This window comes from Urtica dioica, chromosome 6 (genome assembly GCF_054948205.1).
Source record: "Urtica dioica subsp. dioica isolate 48M chromosome 6, U.dioica_male_clone48M_v1_H2, whole genome shotgun sequence".
NCBI lineage: Eukaryota > Viridiplantae > Streptophyta > Magnoliopsida > Rosales > Urticaceae > Urtica > Urtica dioica.
In genome coordinates this window covers 412,315-430,658 of record NC_142761.1, presented here as the reverse complement: position 1 = coordinate 430,658, position 18,344 = coordinate 412,315, and the positions used below count along the sequence as shown (strand labels likewise).

Below are 18,344 nucleotides of genomic sequence, written 5' to 3'. Positions count from 1 at the left end.
TTTAAGAAAAAGAGGGATCGTGCTTCTTCAATATTAACATGATAAAAAAAAAATAATGAGTTTTAGAATGAATTAGACTTATAATGATAAAATTCTTACTTATTTCATCATCTTTTTCTTACTTCTTTGAATTTTCTTTCTATTTATAATGAATATATTATTTTAACTTTTTTTTAGCCTACAAAAATAAGAACACGAAAATCCTTTTTTTAAGGAAGAAAATTACAATTATATAATACATGTTTTTACACGTAAAATTAAAATTATATAAATACGCACGTAAATTCAAGGCATATTGGCGTTGCGAGACAACCAAGCCATCTGTAGAGCGAGCTATTTCCAATCCAAGGAAAAACTTCAAATCGCCAAGATCATTGAGCTTGAATTGCGAGCTAAGGAAGGCTTTTACCTCACCGATAGACACAGGATCAGATCTGGCAACGATGATGTCATCAACACACAAGGATGGCCACAAAACTGACACCGGTACCTTTAGTAAAAAGAGAGTGATCGGCCTGAGATTGAGTGAAACTGTGAGCACAATAACTTGCGTGAACTTCAAGTTCCACTGGCGAGAAGTCTGCTTAAGGCCGTAGATGGACTTGTGAACACGACAAACCAAGTTTAGATCAACTGCATCATGAGTAACAGAATAATCTGGAGGGAGATCCATATGCACCTATTTGAACAAATCGCCATTAAAGGATGCATTGTTCAATTCCAATTGGGCCAAAACCCATTTATGAGAAGATGCGAGAGCAAGAAGCAGCTTGACTATAACGAGCTTTGTCACTGGCGAGAAGGTATTTAGAAAATCAACACCCTCTTGTTGATTAAATCCTTGGCCACCAGGCGAGCTTCGGAAACTCCCGATCCACCATCACCACCACAACCAACAACATCAACCCTAATAAAACCCTCTTCAATGGAATCAAGCGACAGAGGATATGCCACGTCGCCCCAAACCAACAACAACAACAACAATAAGCACACCGTGGTCAATGATGGCCTTGACCATGACGATCTTGTCTTGCATCTCTATCTCCAAGTTTCAAGAACTTTTAACGGATTTCAATATACTAGTATTTTAAACTAGATTTCAATAAATGTTAACTAGATATCAATTGTTGTTAAACAGATTTCAATATACAAATATTTTAGTAATTGTTAACCAGATTCCAAAATATTTAAAACTATATTTCAGTAATTGTAAACCAGATTTAAAAATACAAATATTTTGAATTAGATTTAAATAACTTAATTAAAATTTCGATAATTGTTAATTAGATTTAATATACCAATACTTGGAACTAAATTCTAGTAATTGTTAACAAATTTCAAAATATTTAGAACTAAGATTTCATTAGCGTTAATCGAATTTCGAAATACCAATATTTTCGAAGGATATTTAAGAAACTGTTAATTAATTAGATTTAGATAACCGTTAACCGGATTTCAATATTTTAAAGACAAGTAGAAAAACAATATAAGAAAAGTTATATTTTAACTGTTAATAGAAATTTTCACTCAATCTCTTTAGCAGTTGAGGAAGACAAAGCATTTGAAATGGTAAATGAGTTATCTAGGATATGGTTAATTATTGACAAAAGAGGCGAATATATTTCAATTTCATAAAAGTTGTAACCGAGCAGAAATTTGTTACATATGGGCCCAGACCCAACTCCGAGTATCGTTTGTTTTTGATAGCATGGGCCGAGCCGAGCTATATGTGTATCTATATATATGTATGCTATATACATGCAGATGGTAGATGCAAGTGATCTAAGTCTAAATTGATTGATAAAGTATATATGTGTGATTTGTTGATCATATGGTGAAAGATATGGAGGTTGAGAGGAAGGAAGAGAAGGTTTATTATATGTCTGGGAATTTGAAGATGACAAAAGAAGAGTATGAAGAGAAACTTGAACGCGACAAACTCATACAAGAAGCTGTCATTCTATCAACGCTCTTTGTTCCGATGTATGTATACCAATTTTTTTTTTTTTTTTGATTTTTTTTTTATTCTGTCTAATTAATCTGATCTTAATTATTAATCTTCACAGGATCCGCGTGATCGTGAGTTTTGGACGCTGGAAAAGATTGAGAGTTTAGATCGGAGAAATTATCCGACCGTCCATGAATCGGAGAGGAAGTATATCTTTGGGGATAAGAAGATGAGCAAGAGAGAGTATGATGAGGAAATTGCAAAAGAAAAAAAGGCTAAATGACTATTTGCACGAGCTTTGTATGCTGGTATATATATCAATTTATTTTATATCTCTGCATTAATCCAACTTTATTTTTATTTAATTTAATCTAATATCTCCACAGGTGCCTGAAGAGGGTTTGACGGTTGAACAGCTTCGGAATTGGATTTACCCGAGCAAGATAAATCTTGGAGCCTCCGTTATTTCTTCGAAATTATAATAAATAGAATTAGATATTGAACGGATTTAGTTTCAGCGTTTAAGAAAACTCAAGGGCTTCTTGTTTCCCTATTCAAGTTCAGCACATTGCTTTCAAATTCTTTGGTCTTCTTGTCAAATTATCTCAAAGTTCCTCTTCAATTTCGTTGGTCTAATTTTTCTTTATTGGAAGACACAGATACTCGAGAGTTACAAGGATCTTTTGAACAAAAACAAGCTATACGTTTTTTTTACAGAGATTTGAGTTGTTTCTTAGGGGCTACGTTTATAATAAAGAGGAAACCATTTTAGGTGGTAGGTAACATAATTAAACCCTAAATTCGTAAACACAATAATGCATGATTAAAATCCACAAATTTGCAAGATTTCAAACCCTGATTCCTTAATTAATCCATCAGTATCTTGCTCTATATCTCCCGAAGGCTTTTCCAATTATCAACATATAGATCCAAGATTCTTTTTTTTTTTTTCAAAAAAAAAAAAAAAACTCTAAATTCTTAATTTAAACTCCTAGCACTTTGATTAAAACCCTAAATATAGTCTAAACATGCAACACGATCTCGTCCAAGTTCCTAGCAGAGTGTTTTTAATCGGTCATTTGATTGTATGATGTGTCTACTTCAGAGCATATAGTTCTCTCATTAAAGTTCTTTCTAAGTCTTTTGTCTTATGAGTTTCTTCTAGATATGCACGATCAAACCTACTGAGAATATTACTTTATTTATTTTTTTTTTTTTTTTTTTTATGCATGGAGGGATGTTTGTAATTTTAACTCTGCTCTGTTCTCTTCGTTAAGATTTATTGAATATTTGACAGGCCGATTGAATTTTTTTATTCTCTCGATAATATATCAGCAGTTTCATTGGAAATTACGTAGTTATATGTTATTGAAAGCGCTTTGCTCGGAAAGGTCTGATTCTTGCACCATCATCGTTCTTTGATATACTACCAGCTTCATGGTCGTTAAAATCTTCTGTTTGTGAAAAGCTCGGAAAAAATATGATAAAGAAATAGATATACAACCATATGGTAAGATTAGGTTTAGAGCAATCCCATAATATGTTTGATCAATAACAAAATGTGAAATTTGTTGTAACTAGCCAAATTTGTCATTCTTATTGGGGGAATAGCCCAAGTTTCATTTTATTAAGCAAATAGTCAATATTTTTGGCTCATACCATAACGCCCTTGATAAATTTGCGAATAAGTTAATTTAATTAACATACTGGAGTGAGTTAGGTTAATTAATTAACTTATTGGTTGAATATTAGTTTAGGTTCTGATTTTTTTGTGAGTAAAGTTAATTAATTGAATGCTTTGAATATCAATTGACTTAAGTTATGATTTTTGTAATTTTTTTGTGAATTTCAAATCATTCACGAATCAGTTAATTAATTAACCTAACTCACTCCAGTAGGTTAATTAAATTAACCGATTCGTGAATTTACAAAGTGCATCTCCTCAATCCCCTCCATCGCCGCCGATTTCCTCTCCGCCGCCGATTCCTCTCCCCCCGCCGATTTTCGAGTCAATCTTAGCCTAAATTTACTCACAAAAAAATTCAGAACCTAATCTAATTTTTTCAACCAAGAAGTTAATTTAATTAACCTAACTCACTCCAGTAGGTTAATTCAATTAACTTATCGCGAATTTGGTGGTTCTAGGGTTCGTTCCTGGCAATCTCAATGCAGACCAAGTCAACCATGGCCAGAAAATCCCTAACGACGACGAAAAGCTGAAACGGCTCAGCTCAGAAGATGTCGTCGCCTCCGTCGCTGACTCCGACGTCGGCTCCGACGCCGACGCATGAGTTCATGAAACCTCACGGAGCTCCTCAGCGTGGCCGGACCGTTCAAGACGTTCTTCGGCCACCTGATCTCGACGAAGGTCATCGAAACGGTACAGAATCATGCCAACGACACGGAGGAGGGAGTGACGATCTTCATCCCGAAGGACTCGGCATTCTCGTGGCAGAAGAATATGCTAGATAGTGAGAGAGAGAGAGAGAGAGAGAGAGAGAGAGAGAGAGAGAGAGAGAGAGAGAGTTGTGTGAAAGGGTAATTTAGGTAGTTTAGATTAGTTGGGCTATTCCCTTAATTAAATGAAACTTTGGCCATTCTCTTAATATTAGTAGGTTGATTTGGCTAGTTAGCAAAATAGCCCTAACAAAATAGTCCTAATTTGTTAAGATTTTTAAATAATAGCCCCCCCTAGTTTTTAAAGTGAGTGTATGTTGTGAAATTTACTCTTACTAAAATAAAATATACACAAACTATAAGATAAGCAATAATTGGTCATGATCAATGAGGCCATAAAATAAACTATAACATGATTGACCACTAACATAAGGAAATATAACTAGGTAAGCAAAGGGCATGTCATTGATAATCAAATTTTCCAAAATTTTAATGCAGTTTTGTTACACACATTTTAAAAGAGTTTAATATCGTTCGCTGTTCGTTTATAAACAATCTTTATATTGTTTGTTTGTTTGACTTCAATTAAATAGTTATGTTTAAAAAGGAATAAACAATATATAAAATAAGGACATTGTATATTAAATCTATATTCTTTGTTATTTTAACCATTGTTTATTTTTTTTATGGACGAAGCTTATTCATATGTATCCTAGTTATTTCTCTCAACAGAAAAACAAATCACACATCAAGGAAAAAAAAAATTGTATTATATGCGTTCATAAAAGAGGAAAAAAAATTGAACATGCATAGAAGAGGGAAAAGTAAGTTGAACTTTTTAAATGTAAGTTAAAATAGAAAATAAATAACTATAATTAAGAGAGTCTTTTATATGCCAAAAAAAAAAATTGGTTATTAATTGAAAAAAAAAAAGAGAAATTTTATTAATAAGTAAAAAAAATTATTTACAGTTAAAATCGTCGAATTAATTAAGTTTTTTTTTAAACATAATCATAAATTTGAACATCAATAACTGCTAATGAAATGTATTTGATTAGTTTAAAAATTGAAACTCGACTATTTTTTTAGTTATATTAGTTGAAAATAGACTAAAATGAGTGAATTCTCGTAGGTTCATGTATTGATTCAAGCTCCATTAGTCACAGTCATTCATAATAGAGAAATAGATATTTCTTTTTCTTCTTCTTTCAAATGTGTATAGCTTTGTTGACTGTATCTTCTTTCATCAATTTGATATATCAGCAGAAGGTACTTATACCCGTTATGCAACATCAATGTTATACGTGCCCACATACGAACTTGTTTCAATCTTTATCCTTCAAATCATTTATGAATTGTTATAGGATCAAAATCGACTCCCGGAAAAAAGACAAAATATAGAAAAAAAATTAATTTATTGACATCTTCAACCCATAAACTGAATTTCATACAATAATAAGATACTTTATAGAATTTCTATATGTTCATCTGCTTTTAGTTCTAACTATTTTAGTTTTGAGAAGTTTGAGCTAGTGTGTCCTGATGTACACTTGTTTGCACTATATGGCTTTAGAATATGTGCTTCAATAATAATTGTAACAAAAAGATATACCATATATATAAAAACATGAGTGTATAGGAATATTCATGATTCATAGCTACCGTTTGAACCGTGCGGAACAACTCCTTCTTTTCCCTCTCAAACTAAAACTAAAACCAAAACAACAACAGATTCCATTCATTTTGATACCTTACGTAACAAGCAAGCAGTGGTTAGAAAAATATACCTCTTCTAGTCCAGCTATAATTTGGAACAAAGTGTAATAACATAAAGTAAAACAATATAGAATATACCTCTTCTTCTAGTTTCTTTTCATTTTGACTTGATATCTTTTTGCCCAAGAATGAAAATAACACTATATATTATTCCATTAGATGGCACGTAACTAAAAAGTGAAGAAAGAATATACAACACACCCCACTATATAAAGAGTTAAGAACTCCCTCCATTTTCCACATCAAAACATATATACTTAATTAGAGATATCTCACTACTATAATTTGTGTTGTTCCAAGAAAACAAAAAATGAAGATGAGTGGTAATAGTAAAAGGGCGTACGTGACGTTCTTGGCGGGGAACGGGGACTACGTGAAGGGCGTGGTGGGGCTGGCAAAGGGCCTCAGAAAGGCTAACTCGGCTTACCCTCTGGTGGTGGCTGTCCTGCCGGACGTCCCTGAGGAGCACCGCCGCATCCTCACCTCTCACCGATGCATCGTCAAGGAGATTCAGCCCGTCTTCCCTCCCCAAAACCAAACCAAGTTTGCCATGGCTTACTATGTCATCAACTACTCCAAGCTTCGCATTTGGGGCGTGAGTACTCTTTAACTCTTACCACTTTTCTCACCAGCATCTGTTTCTCATTCATCTTATCTACAAAATCCGATGAATTAATAACCAATTCTATATCTCCCGCGATGAGAATAAGAATTCAGTTATACCTGCCTTTCGACATGAGGGTCCCACACTAAAATTAAGTGTGATTTCAATTGGCAATAAGAGGAGTAACTCATCATATAATCAATTACTGTTGGCGATATTACAAATAATTTGCATAGAAATAAATTAGTCACAAATATGTTTATTTCGATATTCTTTTGAGTATCAATTTATGATTCATCTTAGCTGCGGTTTTGAAAAATTAATTAGTTATAGTTTATATCTATCGTTATGAGAAATATACGAATCCGGTTATACCCGTCTGTTTCGACATGTGGGGTCCTATTTGTGGTTTTGTTGTAGTTCGAGGAGTACGAGAAGATGGTGTACCTGGACGGGGACATCCAAGTGTACGAAAACATCGACCACTTGTTCGACTTTCCAAACGGGTTTCTTTACGCGGTGATGGACTGCTTCTGCGAGAAGACGTGGAGCCATTCTCCGCAGTACCAGATCGGGTACTGCCAACAGTGCCCTGACAAGGTGGAGATGGTGCCGCCTCCGGCGCTGTACTTCAACGCCGGGATGCTGGTGTTGGAGCCGAGCCCCGAGACATACTCGCGTCTCTTGGAGGCTCTCGAAGTGGCCCCCACGACGCCCTTTGCCGAGCAGGACTTCCTCAACGCCTTCTTCCGTGACGTCTACAACCCCATCCCCAATTCCTACAACCTTGTTCTGGCCATGCTCTGGCGTCACCCCGAGAATGTGGACCTTGACAAGGTTAAAGTCGTCCACTATTGCGCCGCGGTAATTATTTGTATTAGGGTCCATTATATATATAGTCTTATTTACATTTTTTCTTTTTGGTAAATAGCCATATTCACAATATTTTTTAGTTGCGTAATGGGATGTTAACCAAAAATTAAACGTTGGTTATTTAGAAATTTCTCTGGTTTTGATGGCTTAGTTTGCTAATTATTTGTATTATATATGTTCTCACATTATATATATGGTATTATATATAGTGGATTGACGATGATGCATGTGTATATGTATTATAGGGGTCAAAGCCATGGAGGTACACTGGTGAGGAAGAGAATATGGATAGAGAAGACATAAAGAAGCTGATTCAGATGTGGTGGGATATTTATGATGACAAATCACTAGACTATGAAAATGAAGATGATGAGAATGAGAATGAGCATGAGATTGAGAAGATGAAAATAGGGGAAGAGGCCAAGCTGGGTCCCTTTGTCACTGCTTTGGCTGGGACTGCCATTCACCAAAACACTGCTCCTTCTGCTGCGTGATCTCTTTCTTTCACACAATATATAAATAAATATTATCAACAATAATCATAACGTCAATACATGACGTAGCTGCTTGTGGCTACAAGGGCAATACAAACCAACCCTTAAAAGTTGTTTGGATGTCGTCGTATATGCTTTGTTTTTTTTTTTATGTGTGTGTGTGCTTCTTTACTTAATGAAAAAAAGGATATATGTTATACAGTATTGAATGGAAAGCTTCAAGTTATTTGCTGCTTTATATATTTTGCTTTCTAATTTTATAGATATAACTAACTAGAAAATAAGCATAAAAAAATACAATACTGCGATGATGACGACGTAAACTTACGACCTTCTTCTGAAAATGATGATGATCCCACACATAACCGAATTTGAATCTTCTCTTGTATTTGACATCTTCTACTAATAACGTCTTCGCTCGATTTAACTAATTAAATATTGATAATTTAATTGATAAAAGACCGATGTGAAGAAGTTAGTAAGTGAAAAAAAAAAGTGAAAAAAAAAATGATCCACAAATATATATATATATATATATATAATGCCTTGTTACAAAGCACTTCTAGGACTCTTCTTTCCAATATGATTAATACATCCCCTCAATTTGGAAATAGCAATAGTTGTCATTCTAGTATCTAAAGATCTTCTTAGTCTAGCGTTATGATTTTTTTTTTTTTTTTTTTTTTACTGATGTTCGGTTTCAATTTTTGCCCAAAACTGATAATTTTTTTTTTGGGGAAATTCCTAAAGTTGGATTCTTAAAAATATCAAGATACACGTGACACAAGTGCACATCTTCTTAAACAGAGTAGGAAGAAGTACGATTTGAAAATTGAAATCATGTTTAAAGAAATGAGTTGAATAATGAGTTGGTGAGGAAATTAGTTGAGCATTAAGTCTTATTTATATATGTATGTAAAGAGATATAATAAGACATGACGGGACAACACAATGCCACAGTTAGATCTTGATCAAAGAAATTTAATGGTCTAAATCATTTTAATTTATATTCAAATAACGTTAAGAGACTTGATGTTTCAACACAATCTAACGGTTAAATTTTGGTCAAAGAATTTTAATGTAACATAATTGAATACCAAATTTTATAGGGTCTAGTGGCTATCTAAGCATATGAAACGTTAGAAATTTTGAAACAGCCAACATTTCATTATTTTTTTTGTAAATAGCAACGTAAATCTATTTACGCTATCAAAATAACAAAAAAACGTAGAATAAATTTATAGTAAATATGACTATTTACGAAACATTTACAAAGTTTTTTTTGACTACTTACGAAAATTTTATAAAATATTGGGTAAAACGCAAACGCTTATGTTTATGTGACTTATATCGCTAAATTTTTTAATTTTATATTGGAGTTAGAGATGCTCTCATAATCTTTGTGGTATCATATGGTTTTCATTATTATACCTATTCTCTAAATAGTACTTTGGTTTAAACCTAAGTAAAATCTATCAGCTCATTTTTTATTAATATTGTTTTATTGGTTATTTGTCTGAATTTTGAAGTATATATTATTTGAATAAAGCTAAATATAATCATTGTTACTTTTAAACTGGTGGAATTTATTTCCTTTACACTTTGTTATTAAAATTAATACTCAAACTTAATGTTAAATTGTATACAAATGGGGTATGAATGAAAATAAATATAAAAAGGCTGTGTCACTAAAAAAAAGCGTCATTTAATTTTTTGTTGGAAAAATATCAAACATATCACTTCAATTTAATATATATCATATATCTCTCTTAAAAATATGTTATATTACAAATACCAATTTTTTCGTTTATTTTTTACAAAAAATAATTTGAATTACTCAAAATACTCTTAATAGAATAAATAATTATTTACTTTTTTAATAGATAAAAAATGATAACTTCTCTATATAAAAAAATCATTAACGTTTTATAAAGAAAGCTTTTAATTTAAATTTATATATATAAAATAAAAAATAAAAGTTATTTCATTAGAGGTATTTTATTAGGGGTATTTTGGAGAGTTTATTTTTTTTTTTGGTGAAAAAGAAACGAAAATAATATTATTTGTAATATATCATATTTTTAGAAGATATATATGTCATTTACATTCAATCGAAGGAATGTGTCTGATATTTTTGAAAATTGAATGTATAAATCGCATATTTCGATTAAAGATGAGATACTATTTATATTTTCCATTTTTTTTTTCTCTGTTTGACCTGTTATGTCGTTTCGTCGTAGTATACGACAAGGCATTGGATTAGCAGCTGAGAATTTATCGTAGAAGCTGCAATACCCAGAAGTCGACCCCAAACAAATTTTGCATCAGAGCTGCTTTATTCCCAGGTTGTTTACAAACGAAAAATTTAGAGAGCAATACGAGATTTAGGGCAAAACACACTCTTTTTAGTACGAAGTTGATATCTCAATCAATTCAAAAGCGAAAACTCTTAGTTTCGGACGACACATCGGCTCATCCTTCAACTTCGATGGCAGCTACAACCGGACTCCACGATTCCGGTACTGTTTTTTGAAATATTTCGTCTTCATTTGCAGCGGATTTGATTCCGACATGTGTTTCTTTCTTCCATGGCGATTTTTATTATTTCTGAGATATTTATCACACAATCTCAGGCCGGGCTATGATCTTGATAGTGTTCTGTTAGGCCTAAATATGATGAATAATTTCGATTGGGTAAAAGTCACATCAGTGGTAGGTTAAATTAAGCTTTGCTGGTGAAGCATAAGTTAAGAAAATGAAGCTGCTTGAAAAAATGCTCATCTACTGAGTATATACACATAATTGTAGAGTTTATTTCAATCTAATGAAAATCATGAAACTTTGATTCTTTTAGTACTAGCTCCAAATCCATCCAATGCTTTTTTGGGTTTGCGTGTGTGTGTCATTCAGGTGGTTTGATTGAAAAGGATGGTAAATCAGAAGAGAGTGTCAAAGTTCCTACTTCAGAGGCTACCACTGAACAAGTTGGTGAGAACCATTTTCGGTGTTACTCTTAGTTTCACGACCAGTAATGCACATTTCTGATGCGGAGATTGATATGTGTGGCTTTGTTGAAATGAGCAGAAGCCAAAGCTCGCGTCGATGCGGTGTGGGAGAAAATGAACAAAGGGGTGTCGAATAAGACGCTGCAGGGTCTGTTGAAGGCAAAGAAGAAACCGAGCCCGAAAACATCTCAGAAGCCAATGGCTGTGAGTGCTTTATTTCAAATTCAAATGTGGTAGAAAGTGTGAGATCTGTAAATGTTTTTGAGTATGAAATGTGTGTTTGTTGGTTGGCGTAGAATTGGATGACGTATTTAGGACTCGAAACGAAAGGGACAGCTTCTGCAACGGCAAAGAAGGAACCGAACAACACTTGCAGCGATGAAGCCAAGATGGTTGCTGCCGCGGCTCTGTCCGCGGTCAAGGAAGCCACCGCGGCCGCCGCCAGAGGAAAAGTTGAGGTACTAATACACAGATTTAAATTTTTGTCCAAAATAGTAGAACAAAAAAAAAAAATTGAGAAAGTATGACTCGTTCGATCAAAATACCCTTAATGACTAATAAATTACAATGTGTACACAAAATCATAATTCTCTCGATTGTATTTGTCTTTAGAAGTTTATGCCCAGCGAGTAATATTTTCCTGATTTTTTACGCCATTGGCAAAAAAAAAAAAAAAAAAAACTGGAATTTCATGTTTTATCAAATTTCTATTGCTTTGGGATTGGAAGAGTAAAGAGGGTGTGTGTGTTTGGACAAGAACAGATAAAAGAGGTGCGAGACTTTGCGGGGCAAGACATAGAGGTGAAGAAGCTTGTGGATGCGGATTCGAAGGAGGCCACGTCATCGGGGTCGGGTTCGGCGGTGGATGCGGTTCTGGAGCAGATAAAGAAGAAGCAGAAGCTGAGCGTGTTGGACAAGACGAAGCAGGACTGGGGAGAGTACAAGGACGACAACAAAGGGCTCGAAGACGAGCTCGACGCCTACAAGAAGAGCTCCAATCAGTATCTCGACAAAGTCTCTTTCTTGCACCGCACCGACTATCGCGAGTTCGAGCGCGAGAGAGACGCCCGTTTGGCCCTCCAATCCAAGCGCAGGCTCGAAGACCCTTCCTAGCTCCCAATCTCTCTCTTATTTATCATTATCAAATGTGTCGCATTTTGTTTTATGACATGCTCAACAACATAATGAATGTTTTCATGAAAGTAAAATATACATATGTTGCAAGAAAATCCAACATGCTTGTTTCTTATGTTGTTATTAACACTGGGATGAAAAACCAATAAACAGAGAGTTATTCAACAATCACTCCATCAGAGAGGGTGGTATAATAACACAAAAAAAAAAATAGTAACAACACCACGAAAAATGAGAGGAGAGATTTAGATGTGGATGGGCTTGTCATAGGTGGCCATGGCAGCTTCCTTGAGAGCCTCGCTCATGGTGGGATGGGCGTGGCAGACTCGAGCAATGTCTTCACTCGAAGCGTCGTACTGCAACGCAATCGCGGCCTCGTGAATCATCTCTCCCGCGTTCGGCGCCATTATGTGAACCCCCAATATCTTGTCCGTCTCCTTCTCCGCGATGATCTTGACGATCCCTTCGGCGTCGTCGATGGCCTTGGCTCGGCTGTTGGCCATGAACGGAAACTTTCCGACGCTGTAGCTCACTCCCATCTCCTTCACTTGCTCCTCCGTTTTCCCGACCGACGCCACCTCCGGGTGAGTGTAAACCACCCCCGGAACCTTGTCGTAGTCGACGTGACCGACTTTTCCGGCGATGAATTCCACGCAGGCGACCCCGTCCTCCTCGGCCTTGTGGGCCAGCATCGGCCCCGGAATCACGTCCCCGATCGCGTACACGCCGGCCACGTTCGTCGAGAATCGCTCGTTCACCGGAATCCGGCCCATCTTGTCGGTCTCCACGCCGATCTTGTCGAGCCCGAGGCCGGACGTGAAGGGATTCCGGCCGGCGGAGACGAGGACCACGTCCGCGTCGAGGGTCGTCTGAGGTCCGCCGGAGGCCGGCTCGAGGGTGAGGCTCACGCCGCCGCCGGAGGTGTCGACTCCGACGACTTTGGTCTTGAGCACGAACTTCATTCCCTTCTTCTCGAGGGAGCGCTGGAAGTGCCTGCGCACCTCACCGTCCATGGTCGGGACGATGTCGGAGCCAAACTCGACGACGGTGACCTCGGAGCCGAGGCGGCCCCAAACGGAGCCCATCTCGAGGCCGATGTAGCCGGCTCCGATCACCACGAGCTTCTTGGGGATCTGTTTCAGAGCCAGAGCTCCGGTGGAGGACACGATCCTCTCTTCGTCGATGGTGATTCCCGGCAGAGATTTGACGTCGGAGCCGGTGGCGATGATGATGTGCTTTCCTTTGACGACGGTGTTTCCGCCGTCAACGGTGTCGACGGAGACTTCAGAGGGAGAGATGAGCTTGCCGTAGCCCTTGACGTAGTTTACCTTGTTCTTCTTGAACAGCCCTTCGATGCCTTTCGTGAGGTTGGCCACGGCTTTGTCCTTTTGGGACATCATCGCAGGCAAATCCACTTCCACAGAAGCAAATTTGACTCCGTGCTGGGCAAAAGAGTGCGTGGCTTCGTGGTACATGTGCGACGAGTGAAGAAGAGCCTGCACAAAATCAAAACCATCAGCTTCTAGTCATGATTCAACAAACGAATAACTGAGCTGATTTTCTCCTTCAAAGTTCGTTCGATTCAATTTCGAACATAGATTTCATGAGGATCCTTGGTACATGATAAGGTGAATTCGACATGTTTTTCCCGTTAGTAATGAAGATAACTGAATTGAAATGATTGATACTGTCAAGAAAAAAGTTCAATTCAAGCTAAACTAAATATATACATAATTGAATAGAATTGCATCTTTGAAAACGAGATTTAGCGTTTGTATGTAATTGTAAACAAGCTGAGCATACATACATGGAAATACGAGATCAAAAAAATACTTAAAACATTTTCATGGCGTTCGATGAATGGATACCTTGGAAGGAATACATCCAACGTTGAGGCAAGTTCCGCCGAGAGTTCCACGCTTTTCGATGCAGGTGGTTTTGAGTCCCATCTGAGCGGCCTTGATCGCCGCCACGTAGCCGCCGGGACCGCCGCCGATGATGACGACGTCGTTCTCGTCAGATGCGGAAGCGAATCCTCGACTGAACGAGTATCGGAGCGGCGATTGAGTCAGAAGGTAAGCCCTTCGCCGAGCCAAACTTGCCATAGCCATTTGCGTTTCTTCTTCTTCTTCTTCCGCAGAGTTCTAGGGTTAGTCAACTTGAGGCCACCGTATTGCTTTAGGCCTTTTAATAACAAACTAATTGTCTACGAGTCCCTTGAAAGGTTCAATGTGTTTCTTTCTGTCCCTTTTATTCTATGAATTGCCAATTTTGTCCTTTAATATAAAAAAATTTCTCTGAAGTCTGAAATTTGAATGAAAGATAGCACATAAAAACTAATACATGTTATAATTTTCTTAGAAATAGGTAAATTACTTATAGTTACATAATAATATCATCTTTGATACAAAGCACTCAATAGACTTAGGACGGAGAGAATCTAACGCTTAATTTAGGTGATCACAATAACATAAATCATTTGAGAGGTTCAACCAACCGCGATCCGATAACCATGAAGAAAAAAATAATCTTCAGCTTAGCTTGTATAGGAAAAAAATAAATCTAACAACAAATTTAAACCAAGATAATATAAAGTAATTAAATCGTCAACTTGGGTAAGATAAGTTTAAATCAGAATAATGAAGGGCATCGGATTAGAACACCGACCCTATCACAAAGACAAGGATCCCATGGATCCTGAAACATCGTCAACATGGGAAACTCGAAGCAATACCGACTCCGACACTTGCACCTCATCAAAATTGAATGTGAGGAATTAATGGTGTCTTTTGGAAGTTTAGTTTACAAAATATTAATTTAATCAATTCTAAATCATCAATACACACTATCATATTAACATCTAATTCATGTGCAACTTTTATGTTGAAGTTAATATAATCAATAGTTTAGTTGATGACCAAAAAGAAAAACCTCAAGTGGACACACCCTTTCAAAATAAAAATAGAGTGCGATGATACGACTTTTTGCAAAACGTAACTCAGTTTAGTTGTTTATTTTTTATTTTATTTTGAGAAGTGTAAATTAAAAGGAATATTACTTAATGGAGTTTTTCTATTGAAGGGTGCAGGTAACACAAAAGTGAGTGGTGGTGGGGGCTAAATATACAAATTGGCACAAAATGATATGCCTTTTGTTAAAGTTGAGGATCAGCTGCTGGTTTTCGTCCACGTGTCACGTTTTAAAGTCGATGGTGACAACCCAATCTGGGCCGTGTAATCACAGGTATTGAATTTGAGAGGCATTCATGGCATTCTGATTGTGGGGTGTGTGTAGATTCTATCACAATCCCATATCTCTGGGATTCGCTTTCTTCTTCACAATCCCATATCTCTGGGATTCGCTTTCTTCTTCACAATCTTAACACCAAAACTCGCTCATCAATTGGTAACATAAACATAAATACAAAGTAGCAATTATATTAGAGATAATGTCAATAATAACACCAAAAAAAATGGGTAGACAAAACTGCTGGCTGTTTTTTGCTAATCAATAAATTAAAAATGGGTGCTACCTCATTGTCTGAAACAGCCAAAACAGACGGAACAAATAATAATAATAACAAAAAAAAAAAAAAATCTGAATTATTCACAGGCCCTGAAAGATGGCTCTGAATCTGGATCGCGTCTCTTCGGATGCGGTGAACCTGGATCGGCGAGGGGTCGGGTCGTAGACCCGGGATGGCGTGGCGAAGCAGACGACGATGGCGGTCAGGTTGTCGGAGGTGTTGAGCCTCAGAGCCTCTCTGACGAGCTCGGCGGCGCACTGCTGGGGATCGTCGTGTCGCCTGAGGCCGCGCCGGACGAGGCTGACCGCGTACTGGCTCGTCATCACGTCCCATATTCCGTCGCACCCGATGATCAGAAACTCGTCGTCCTCGCTCAGCACCGCGTTGCGAACGTCGGGCTCGGCGATCAGCGGCGACGGAGACCCGATCGGGAGCTTCATGTCCCAGTCCCCGAGGGCCCGCGTGACCGACAGGTTTCCGTTCAGATACTCGTTCTCGAAATGCCCGCCCATGGCTTCGACGCGGACGCGTTCGGGTAAAAACGACGGCTTGTGGTCCTGCGACATCTCGACCGCCGATCCCTTTCGGCAGAGGACGGCCCGGCAGTCGCCGGCGTTGGCCACGGTCAGCCGGTTTCCGAGGAGCAGGGCCGTCAGAGCGGTGGTCCCGCACGACGCGCTCACGCTGGCCTCCTCCGCCAGCGCCAGGTCAGCGCACACGAACGCGTTGCGGTGCGAGATCTCGAGCTCGCTCAGCAAGGTTTCTTCGTCGTCGATGATGCTTTCTTGCAGGAAATCGCAGTCCTCGAACAAGAACTTCATGGCGTTCCTCTGGACGAACGAGGCGGCTTCGGGGCCGCCGTGGCCGTCGAAGACGGCGTAGAAAGCGCTCGGCGTCGGGTATTTGGAGTTGGAAGGCAAGTGGGAGCGGAGATCGTCGATCTGGATGTGTTGGTCTTCCATGTCTTGTCTGGGTCCGATGTCTGTGTGACAACCCGACCGAACTTTAGGAACAAACTCCGCCGCAGATAAAGTACCCACACTTGTATTTGTCTGCAAACAAACGAAACCGATTCAATTCCTCGAGTTTTCTGAACCCACACAGAACACAACTAGACTTGCAAAACACACAAAAAGAGGTTTTCTTGACCAATCAAAGCTCAAACCAGACTTAATCATTTGACAAGTCTGCTAACGGAACCAATTTCTATCATTTCCACAAGACTTGCTCGATTGCTTTGAAGATAAAAATCTGCAAATTATTATTATTATTTTATTTTAAAAGCGACGACTTAATTCTGTAAAAATAAATAAATAAATAAAAAAACTTAAAATTTATCATCTTGGTTAAACTACCGGCAATTGAAATCCCTAAAATCCCAATCCCTAATTTTTCTTTTTTCCTGTAAGTATTACAACTTTAATTTACGGAATTAACAAGCTCCAATCTTTTCCTAGTCACAAAATCAAGATAGAAAAAAAAAAAACCCTAGAAAGAGAAAGAGGGTGAGAGGACGTACCGAATCGCAGCGCGAGGAATCGAGGTTGGTCAAGTCGGGCGGCGGAGGAGAAGAAGGCACCTCCGGCGAAGAAGCGACTCGGAGATGGAGTTTGACGTCCAGCGCCGGCATGGTCTGTTTGCATAGAATCTCAGCGTCGGCGGTGGTCACCATGTTGGAGCATATCATTCTCCGATCGATATCGATTAGGGTTTCTGGAATTCTCGGAGGAACAGGGAATGAAGAAATTTTAGGGTTTTCTTGTCGATAATTATGAATTAAGTGCGATGGCCGATAATAATATCTCTTCTGATAATAATAATAAGAATCTCAGATGAAGTCTGCGCGCACTCGGAGACTTGTGGCTATTTATATAAACGACGAAGTCGACCGGTCTCGCCGCTTCCAGAAACTGCCACGTGTCCACTTTACTGGATGCGAAATTACAATTGAGCCCTCGGGAGCGTGTTGGGTTTGGTTTGGTTGGTGGTGACGTGGAAGGAACTTCATTTTATTGGCCCTTTTCTTCGACGCGCAATCCTCCTCTTATGTTTTTTTTTTTTTTTTATACTTTAAATCAAAATTAGCTTATTTATGAATTTATGATTTATGATTGGTAAGGGAACGAGGAAATTGCTTCGTATTATTTGGAATAATGTAAAGTGTTATTTAATGGGGGGTTCAAAGCTAAATAGGGTCATTTTTTTTTTTTTTTTTTTTTTTTTGGGCTGAAAAAGGCAAAGGATTAATTATAATGCGTGGGCGAGTGAGTGCTTTTGCTTTGTCATACAACTAAATGGATGTTGCGTGTGTGTTTGTGTGTGTGTGTGGCCTAATCATCTTTTAATGTTAATCTTACTTGGATTTATTAAATCACACCGTGACGTCATTGATGACCGGGAAGAAAAAAAAAACGGTTAATTTTACTCACTAGTTAAAGAAGTCTAAAATTATACACATTAACTTATTAAAATGTGTAACAATAACAGTGCAATGTAGAGGAAGAAGCGTTTAAGTATATGTATATCCATCAAAGGAAAAAAGAAAAGCACAACGAGATGAGAGAGAGACATCTTTTTTTTGTCTTAA

At 37.7% G+C, this 18,344-nt stretch overlaps 4 protein-coding genes across 4 annotated transcripts; 2 read left to right on the top strand and 2 right to left on the bottom strand.

Moving 5' to 3' along the window:
- The first annotated feature begins 6,394 nt into the window (after positions 1 to 6,394).
- Positions 6,395 to 8,253, top strand: LOC149392633 (galactinol synthase 2-like). Its single transcript, XM_089617051.1, has 3 exons — positions 6,395 to 6,716; positions 7,146 to 7,589; positions 7,844 to 8,253. Exons 1-3 carry the CDS (start codon positions 6,432 to 6,434, stop codon positions 8,090 to 8,092), a joined length of 978 nt encoding a protein of 325 aa, XP_089473177.1. The 5' UTR covers positions 6,395 to 6,431; the 3' UTR covers positions 8,093 to 8,253.
- A 2,117-nt stretch (positions 8,254 to 10,370) lies between these two features.
- On the top strand, positions 10,371 to 12,326 carry LOC149392632 (craniofacial development-like protein). Its single transcript, XM_089616775.1, has 5 exons — positions 10,371 to 10,611; positions 11,003 to 11,080; positions 11,177 to 11,301; positions 11,394 to 11,555; positions 11,860 to 12,326. The coding sequence occupies exons 1-5, from the start codon at positions 10,581 to 10,583 to the stop codon at positions 12,208 to 12,210; spliced, it is 747 nt and encodes a 248-aa protein (XP_089472901.1). The 5' UTR covers positions 10,371 to 10,580; the 3' UTR covers positions 12,211 to 12,326.
- Positions 12,316 to 14,419, bottom strand: LOC149392631 (dihydrolipoyl dehydrogenase, mitochondrial). Its single transcript, XM_089616773.1, has 2 exons — positions 14,100 to 14,419; positions 12,316 to 13,727 (listed from the first exon to the last, which is right to left on the bottom strand). Exons 1-2 carry the CDS (start codon positions 14,340 to 14,342, stop codon positions 12,477 to 12,479), a joined length of 1,494 nt encoding a protein of 497 aa, XP_089472899.1. The 5' UTR covers positions 14,343 to 14,419; the 3' UTR covers positions 12,316 to 12,476.
- Positions 14,420 to 15,648: 1,229 nt separating this feature from the next.
- On the bottom strand, positions 15,649 to 17,613 carry LOC149392630 (putative protein phosphatase 2C 49). The gene is made up of 4 exons (XM_089617013.1): positions 17,244 to 17,613; positions 17,113 to 17,159; positions 16,953 to 17,008; positions 15,649 to 16,832 (listed from the first exon to the last, which is right to left on the bottom strand). Exons 1-4 carry the CDS (start codon positions 17,442 to 17,444, stop codon positions 15,838 to 15,840), a joined length of 1,299 nt encoding a protein of 432 aa, XP_089473139.1. The 5' UTR covers positions 17,445 to 17,613; the 3' UTR covers positions 15,649 to 15,837.
- Between the last annotated feature and the right edge of the window lie 731 nt (positions 17,614 to 18,344).